General features: G+C 39.3%; 1 protein-coding gene across 1 annotated transcript; it reads right to left on the bottom strand.

Annotated features, from left to right (window-relative positions):
• LOC144044394 (kelch-like protein 40a) lies at positions 1-8,701 on the bottom strand. Its single transcript, XM_077558775.1, has 6 exons — positions 7,482-8,701; positions 5,248-5,408; positions 3,581-3,688; positions 3,317-3,502; positions 1,225-1,374; positions 1-350 (listed from the first exon to the last, which is right to left on the bottom strand). The coding sequence occupies exons 1-6, from the start codon at positions 8,580-8,582 to the stop codon at positions 239-241; spliced, it is 1,818 nt and encodes a 605-aa protein (XP_077414901.1). The 5' UTR covers positions 8,583-8,701; the 3' UTR covers positions 1-238.
• Positions 8,702-9,292: the final 591 nt, after the last annotated feature.

Genomic DNA, 9,292 nt, shown 5'->3' with positions numbered 1-9,292 from the left:
GCACTTTGGATTTATTTTTCAAACTCATCACTAAATGGGATGCAAGCACACTTTCATTTTATTTCTGTTGTAAATTCGGACCCTAAGAATAACAGACAGATGTGTAAATCGACTTTTATAAAAAGAGAGCTGGCATTTGACTTTTAATTTCCATTCTCTGACTCATCCTCAGTAATAAAACTTCCGTGGTTTCCCATAAACTGCAAACGGTCTCTACTAACAATGCATTAAAGTTGTGTTATAATTTGTTGAGGCGCAAAGTGTTGAGACGGACTGGAACAATGGTGGCTCCCTCTGCATAGATTATCTCACGTAGAATCCCACTCCAGCACTTCTCCGTCTCATCGTATCTGTGGGAAAGATTCACATTTTAATAACTGCGTGGATCAACATTCCTTTCATCATAAAATGGAGAAGACTCAATAAATTAACCACTGTATGTCTTTGCCCGAGTCAAAATGCACAGAATTCAGAAATCGATTTTTTGGGGGGTACATTTAGAACAGATGTAAAATTTGTAATTAATCGTTTTTAGGAATTTTTAATAATCTTTTCTTTATAAAAATACAAATTAATGAACTTTTTTTTTTTTAAGATACGATGATAAAACAATATAAAAAATTTGAATTAGAAATTAGAATTAGAATAATTAGAAATAAAAGTTAATACATTAAAATTAAAAAATTAGAGGCGTCAGGCGATTAAAATGTGTAATCGGAATTAATCACATGACTTCACTAATTAACTCATGATTAATTACAAATTTCATATCTGTTCTGAATGTACAAAAAAATTCTAGGTTTTCATACTCTTGTTAAAAAAACAGATACAAAAAAGAAATAGTTCAAATAGTTTAATACAAAACAAATATCTAGGTTTTCATACTCTTGTTAACAAAAATGGGGGGGGGGGGGAAATGTTAAACAGAAATACTAAAAAATAATTCACTAGTTAACACTCGATTAATATCAATTTTTTATATCTGTTTTAATACAATAAAAAATATCTAGGTTTTCAAGCTCTTGTTAACAAAAGTGGGGGAAAAATGTAAACTAATAAAAATAGTTCAAAATAATTTTTGACGTCTATAGCCGTCAATGGCAGTGAATGAGTTAATAACCTCTCTATTATACTGATACCCCCCTACTTTAGTTTTCATTTGTTTCAACAAATTCTGATCAGTATAGTGACGGAGCATGACCTTGTGTGGTGAGTCCTCCTTACCTCCAGATGTCAGTCATTTCTGTTGGGACAGGCGCCTCACTGGTTTCACTGGCCATCATGGAAAACCCCCCCACGGCATACAGGACGCCCCCCATGGACATCAGACTGAGAGAGCTGCGCTCCTGAGGGAACTCGGTAGACTCAGACCATCTACATAACAAACACATAGAGAAAATGAGGCTCAATTGAATTCAGTTTTATTAATATACTTGTAGTACCAAATTACACCAGGGCACTTTACACATGGAGCAGGTTGAGGATCACATTCCTCACTAATTAAGGAAGGAAGTCAACCCTAAAACTTTCTTAACAATATGTTCAATGCAGCCCCACTTGTCTAAACATGATATTAAGATTAATATTGTGTTGGTGGAATATGAGTTAAGCAAAATCCGACCGTTTTTATCCATCTCAGTGGGCAGCCATTTTGCCATTTTGCGCTCAGGTAGTGACCAATCATGTCTCTGCTTCAGAAAGCAGATGAACCGTGATCGGTCGTTAACTGAGCTCTGGGAAATTGTGATGTCATTTTCAGTTGACAGCAAGTGGCAACACAATGGCAGCCTCCTGAGATAGATATCAACAGGTGGATTTTGCTGCTAAAATAGTAAATGGTACTTCATTTATAAAGCGCTTTTCCAACTTACATGGCCATCAAAGCGCTTTATATTTGACTACTGATGGCAAAAGTAGAAACTGGGGGTTCAGTATCTTGCTCAAGGATACTTCGATGTAGTCTCAGTGGCATGGGACCGAACCCACAACCTCTGTGTTACAAGACAACCACTCTACCACTAAGGCACGCCACCCCCATAACTCATATTCCACAAATCCAATATTAATCAGAATATTGTGTTTAGACATGCAGGGGTCTGTAACCTGCAGCTCTGGAGCCACATGTAGCTCATTAGTCTCTACTCATGTTTCTCCCTATGGATCTCTATTGTCTTTTTTTTTTTTACATATTTACTTTTGTTTTGTTTTTCTCGATAAAATATCCTTTAAATGACTTAATGATTAAAAAGTAGACCAGCAGGAAGTCAGACTCTTGCTCCACCTCTCACTAGTTTATCAGAAAAAAAATAGTTGATTTAATGTTGTTGTTAATTAATTAATAAAAAATGTTTTTAATTAAGTTGTCAGAAAAAGATAAATGAAAGATAGATGAAAACGTTTTAATAAATTAGCTAAAAACTTGACCATAAATGGAAGAGGAAAAGCAGAAAATTTACATAAAACGTCCATGAAATTGCTAGAAATGTCAGAGAATTGATTTTAAAAGGCAGAAAAGAAAATGTTCAAAAAATAACTATAAAATGTCCAAACACAAAAGAAGAAATCCCCAAAATTACCATAAAATATCCACAAAATTGCCAAAAATAAAAACATTTTAATAAATTAGCTAAAAACGTGACCATAAATGGAAGAGGAAAAGCAGAAAATGTACATAAAACGTCCATGAAATTGCTAGAAATGTCAGAGAATTGATTTAAAAAGGCAGAAAAGAAAATGTTCAAAAAGTAACTATAAAATGTCCCAAAACAAAAGAAGAAATCCCCAAAATTACCATAAAATGTCCCCAAATTTCCCAAAATTTCAGAAAATTGATAGCAAAAAAGGAGAGAAAATAAAATGTCCTAAAAGGAACAAATGACCATGTCTATAAAATTGTGTCAGAAATGACTGAAAGGCAGAAAATTCTAAAATGAAGTATGAAAAATTACCACCAATAAATAAATAAATCCAAAACCGAAGATGAAAGGTAGAAGAAAATGAATCTCAAAGTATTGGATGCTACATATTTTTCTGTTATGTTGCAGCGCTAATTTAGGCCCTCGGTACATTAAACTAACGCTAACACACTGTTTCGTTCATCACAATCTTCAAATGTTTTGTGGCTCTAGACCGATTTTACACTAAACGCTTTTAAGCAGGTTCTATTTGACTACGACACACTCAGTAGTAATCTTCTGTTTTATGACATGATCATTTGCTACTATTCCCGTTTCATGAGTCATTTCACATACGTGGACAGATGCTTCACTTTAGAATTATGAGACAGCGAGCCGCCATTTAAAAGCTGTTGTCTTACTTGTTGCTGGCGATGTCATAGACCTCCACACAGCTGGTAAGACCCGAGTCTGTAACTCCCGTCGCAACAAAAATCTGGTCCTTGTGGACTCCGACTCCAAACAGGGAGCGGGCTGTCTTCATGGGGGCCAAGTCCTTCCACTCAAATTTAGTGGGGTTGTAGACACAGACTCTCCTCATGCACTTCCTGCATCGGAAACATTAAAGACGTGTGACTGGTTTTCTTCCAATTTTACAAATCCATATGACTTACAATATGACTTACTTGCTTTCTGATTTGCCACCAATAACATAGACAAGCCCTTTGTGTGATACGGTTCCGTGGCCGTACACAACATATGGAAGAGGGTCTGACTCCCCCCATTTGAATGACCTGGAAAAAAAAAAGCAGTCAAAACACTACATTAGGTTCTTCAAAATTCACTTGTAACCCACATGCTGTGAGCTATTTTATCCATGGTTCTTTATTCATAGTTGCAAGGAAAAATTCTGGGACAACGTGCTTTTGATTAGAGAAAATAGAGATGAAAAGATTTGCAGATATTGTCAGCTTTTCTTTGTCTCACAGTGGGACACTTGTTTTTCGTTTTCAGGAAGTCAGTGGATAGCAATACATGAAGAATAGAATCAAAACTTGATTGAAGAGTATGCATATATATAAACAGGCTTGGGGAGTAACGGAATACATGTACGGCCGTCACGTAATCAGATTGCATTTTTAAAAAAAAAACTGTATTCCATTACAGTTACAGGAAAAAACATGTAATTAGGTTACATGTACATTTATTAAAAATGGGGATTACTTGGAGGGATTACAATTTCTACGATGAGAGAGAGTGTGAAAGAAGGCGAGAGAGAGACAGAGAGCGAGAGACAGAGAGAGAGAAGGACAGAGTGAGAGAGAGAGACGGACAGAGCGAGTGGGACCATTGCTACATGTCGGGGAGGTGGGAACGAACGAACTGACTAGTCGTGTCCCCCACACGCGAGCAGTTTGAAAAAGTTTCACGGACGGGAGGAGGAAATGGCGACCGGTATTCACTGGAACTTACTCGGAGTGAAAGTTTGAGCTGAGAGTCCAGAGGCATGCTACGCACTGTAGCTTCTTGCTAGCTAGCCCGCTAGCCTACAACCATAATGTGAGTTACACCTTCCAAACAAATCTTCCTCCCAACAATTCACTGTTTAAACATCAAACAAAACATATACACGGCTAAACTTGTGACTGGGATAAAAGTTCATTTTGCAGTTGATGTCACGCATCATCATTTTATCTATCTATCTATCTATCTATCTATCTATCTATCTATCTATCTATCTATCTATCTATCTATCTATCTATCTATCTATCTATCTATCTATCTATCTATCTATCTATCTATCTATCTATCTATCTATCTATCTATCTATCTATCTATCTATCTATCTATCTATCTATCTATCTATCTATCTATCTATCAAACTGTGAGGTGTGGTTGCTTTCAGTGACAGTTCCAAAACAGCATATGGCCTTCAATCAATCAATAGCCTACATGCTTTTTAATTAGACAAGGATTTTTGCTATTTGTAGGATGCCCGGGTCCCTATCACCCGCAAATAGCAGGGGCACATTGTATAGAATATATATTGTGGTGATATTTATTTTTATTTTGTCTTCATGAGCATACTCAACATTGGAGTAATCCAAAAGTAATCCAGTTACATTACTTTAATATTATGCTACTTGGATTACTTTACTAACTACATTTTTTAGCAGGTAACTTGTAACTGTAATGGATTACATTTTAAAAGTGACTCTCCCAACCCTGCATATAAAATAAGGACATGAGTCAAATGGTCCCAATGAGATGACAGCTGAGGAATTGAAATCTAAAAATCGACATTTACAAAAAAAAACTACAATAGATAGATTTCATCCCGCGCTGTACTTACTGTCTGTCATAGATCATGACTGAGTCCAGAGCGTGTTCCCCCTCTTTCAATTCCTTGCCTCCAACAACAAAGATGGAGTTCTCCACTTCTGCCATCCCAAACAAGCAGCGAGGGTTGGGTTGTGAGGGCATCCCTAACCATTCTGAACTCACTGGGTCAAACTGGGAATGGCGTTTATTATGCGTAAGTGGGGAAATGACAGTCACTGGAAATGTGAATACGGGTCAACCCAAACATTTTCTTTACATTTTCTTTTTGTATGTTCATCTACTGGTCATAACACAGCCTTCTGATTAATATTTGGTTTGTAGAATAGGAGTTAAGCAACAACATCCTACCCTTTTTATCCCCTCAGGGGGCGGCCATTTTGTCACTTGCTGTCAACTGAAAATGACATCACATTTGCTCAGGTAATGACCAATCACGGCTGAGCTTCACAAAACAGGTGAGTCGTGATTGGTTGTTACCTGGAACCTGAGCAACCGTGATGTCTGTTAATGCTGCATTCGAGGAAAGTGGGAAGTCGGACTTTTCCTAACTTTTCCACAGGAAGTGTGTACGGGAATGCCCCCTTAAACTTGGAAGTCCCACTTACTCTGAAATTATACGGTGAACTACTGAACTGTATGGAATACTTATGAAATAAGGTAAATCAATACATTCTATTTACCATTCACCATTGTTCCTCTTCTTTTTGATTTATTGCGAGAAGGCAAGTCTGCTGAAGGTCAAAAAGTGCTTTGAAGACACAAACAAACAAACAATTTATCACTATCCGCCATTTTGGATGCTTACTTTCTCCTCGAACGCTTTCAGGTCGGAACTGGGAAAATCCAACAGGGATAATTCAGATTTCCGACCTTCCACAAATGCAGCATTACTCTAAGTCGAGAGCAAGCAGCAAAATGAGATGGATAAAAGCAGGTCGATTTTGTTTTGTTTTTTAAACTCATATTCCACAAACGCAATATTAAGCAGAATACTGTGTTTAGACTAGTGAGGGAAACATACAACGTACAAATCCAATTCCCAAAAGTTGGGACACTATACAAATTGTGAATAAAAACTGAATGCAATTCTGTGGCAGCGCCAAATTTCAATATTTTGTTTAGAATGGAACATAGATGACAGGTCAAAAGTTTAAACTGAGAAAATGTATCATTTTAAGGGCAAACTATATTGATTTTAAATTCCATGGTGTCAACAAATGTCAAAAATGTTGGGACAAGGCCCCTCTTCTTCTTACTACAGTCTGCAAACGTCTGGGGATCGAGGAGACAAGTTTCTCAAGTTTAGAAATAGGAATGCTGTCCCATTCTTGTCTAACACGCGTCTCTCTAACTGTTTGACTGTCTTGGGCTTTTTTTGTTGCACTTTCCCCTTTATGATGCGCCAAATGTGCTCTAGAAGTGAAAGAAGTGGAACTTGGAATCGTGATTGGTCTGACCACAAACTGCTTTAGAAATGGCTTCTTCTTTGTACTGTCGAGTTTCATCTGGCAACGGTGGCTGGCACGGTGGATTGTGTTCACTCACAAGCCCTTTCTGTGATTTCCCTTACAATAAGCATTCCTGTTTGCGGTGCAGTGCCGTTTAAGGGCCCGAAGATCACGAGCATCCAGTAGGATTTTTCGGCCTTGACCCTTACAGTCAGAGTTTGTTCCAGATTCTTTGAATCTTTGGATGATTTTATGCACTGTAGATGATGATTACTTGAACCTTTTTGCAATTTTTTACTGGTAAACACCTTTCTGATATTTCTCCACTATCTTTCTGCGCAACATTAAAGGAATTGATGATTCTATACCCATCTTTGCTCCTGAGAGATACTGCCACTCCGAGAAGCTCTTTTTGTACTCCAATCAGGTTGCCAATGGACCTCATTAGTGGTACCTGGTCTTCCAGCTGTGCAATTGACTTTTCCAGCCTCTTATTGCTACCTGTCCCAATTCTTTTTGAGATTTGTGGGCACCATGAAATTTACAATCAACATATGTTTTCCCTTAAAATGATACATTTTCTCAGTTTAAACTTTTGACCTGTCATCTATGTTCTATTCTAAACAAAATATTGAAATTTGGCGCTGCCACATAATTGCATTCAGTTTTTATTCACAATTTGTATAGTGTCCCAACTTTTTTGGAATTGGGTTTGTATTATTGTGCGTAAAATTTTTGGGTGAACTTACTCTTTAAGATTTCAAATGGTCAAGAGATGTCTAATTTGAAACGTTACCTGTAAGAAGTAAGAGGTGAAGGGTTCATCTTGGTTCTCCTCATTGTAGAGAAGTCCGCCCACAACAAACACCTGGTTCTCTTTGGTTACCAGACTGCAGTGGCTCTTTGGAATTTCTTTCGAGTCTGATACGACAAAGCATTCATTTCCAACTGGTTCATAGGCCACAGTCCCTGTTTGACTGATCATGAGTAGCAAGTCCATCTCAAACATCCCAAAACGGGGGTTGTTGTTGAGTATTCCTGGCAGATAACCCTCCTGATCCTCCTCACTTCCTTCTCCCTCAGTTCTTTCCAACTTGGGTTTTGGGAGACGACCTTTGCGAGCGTCCTTAACCAGATCCAAATCTTTCTTGATCTCCTGATTGAACCGGATGGTTTGATGGCGTTCCACTTTTTCTTTAAAATAGTCCAAAGGCATCAACCTGAAGCGGACGCAGTGCAACAATTCTGGCAGGTCTTCTAGCCTTTTTTTCTCATCGTGTCGGACCCAGTCCATCAGTGATTCAAACACGAGTTCTTCCCGCTCCACATTAAGCGCATCTGAGTTGATGATGAGGGCCAGCTCGGCTGCGGCGAGCTGCAGGAAATCCTGGTCCCGGATTACAACCTGGTAGCGTTCACAGATGAACTCCTGAGCAGTCAAGACGAGCCTAGGACAGTCCAGCAGCAGCCCCAACCTGAAGATAGCCAAGCAGTTGCCTAGCACCAACTTTTCTTGAAGGTAGGACACACAAACCGAGAAGATGGACGGGATCTGGTACATGTTAGCGACCATGAAGATGTCCTGGACGTTCTGTTCTGTCAAATTAATGTCAGAGGTGTAGATGTAGCGCAAAATCATCCCCATCGTGCCAGGCTCGACATCTTTGAGGATTATGTCACGGGTCTTGCCTTCCTCCAGGTCAGACAGGAACATAGCCTTGAAGAAGGGGCTACTGGCGGCTAAAACCAAGCGGTGACAGGGGAACTCCTTGTCCTTGACTTTGAGGACACAGTCCACAAACTTGTCGTTCTCCAAGAGGTCACAAAGTCCATCTTGAAGAAGGGTTTGCTGGTACATCCTAGGCTGCTCTGTCGGGTCGATAGTCAGAGCAGCCATTTTGTTCTGCTACCTTATCCTGGTTTTGCAGGCAGGAGAAAAGAGGGTCTGCTCATTCCCTACAGCAGAACAGGACTGTCAGTGCTCACATCCCAGATCGTCCTGCTAAGCCTTCACTGGTTGGTTGCAGCTGTCAGTGGCTGTCACTCATTAGAGATATTTATAGGCAGGACACTCTCAGAGCTGAGGAATCCATTTTGGTGGATTGAAACGGGGCGGAGAGGGGCAAGGGACCCTGATCACTCATACACCATGTGGACCCGCACAAACAGCTGAAAGCTTAACAGTGGGGACAACATTTTATATACGGTAGAATATCTCATCAGGAAATGACTTGGATCTTTGGTCACAGGCTGTTTATATTTTTTAGAGACCCAATGTGTAGTCTTTAGTGTCATCTACTGGGCAAAAAATAGCATTAGAAGCACGCAGAAGCACGACCACTACGCTGGCACAGAGAGACCACATTTCGCAAGCCTACCACCAATTCTTATTTTGTGTGAGCAAACGAGCATCTCGGGAAGCGACAGCGACTTGTCAGCCATTGTGAGCTGATAATTTTAAACACCTGGGTTGGAGGCAGGAGACACTGAAAACATGCAGGACTGCGGCTCTCTAGGACCGAACTTGCCCATCCCTGGGTTAGGGATAGGCTGGAGTGGCTAACAAGAACAGCTAGTGGGAGGAGCTAGTAAAAAAAATTAAATAAA

This window comes from Vanacampus margaritifer, chromosome 2 (genome assembly GCF_051991255.1).
Source record: "Vanacampus margaritifer isolate UIUO_Vmar chromosome 2, RoL_Vmar_1.0, whole genome shotgun sequence".
Taxonomy (NCBI): Eukaryota; Metazoa; Chordata; class Actinopteri; order Syngnathiformes; family Syngnathidae; genus Vanacampus; species Vanacampus margaritifer.
The sequence above is the reverse complement of the archived record's forward strand: the minus strand, read 5'-3'. Positions and strand labels throughout refer to the sequence as shown.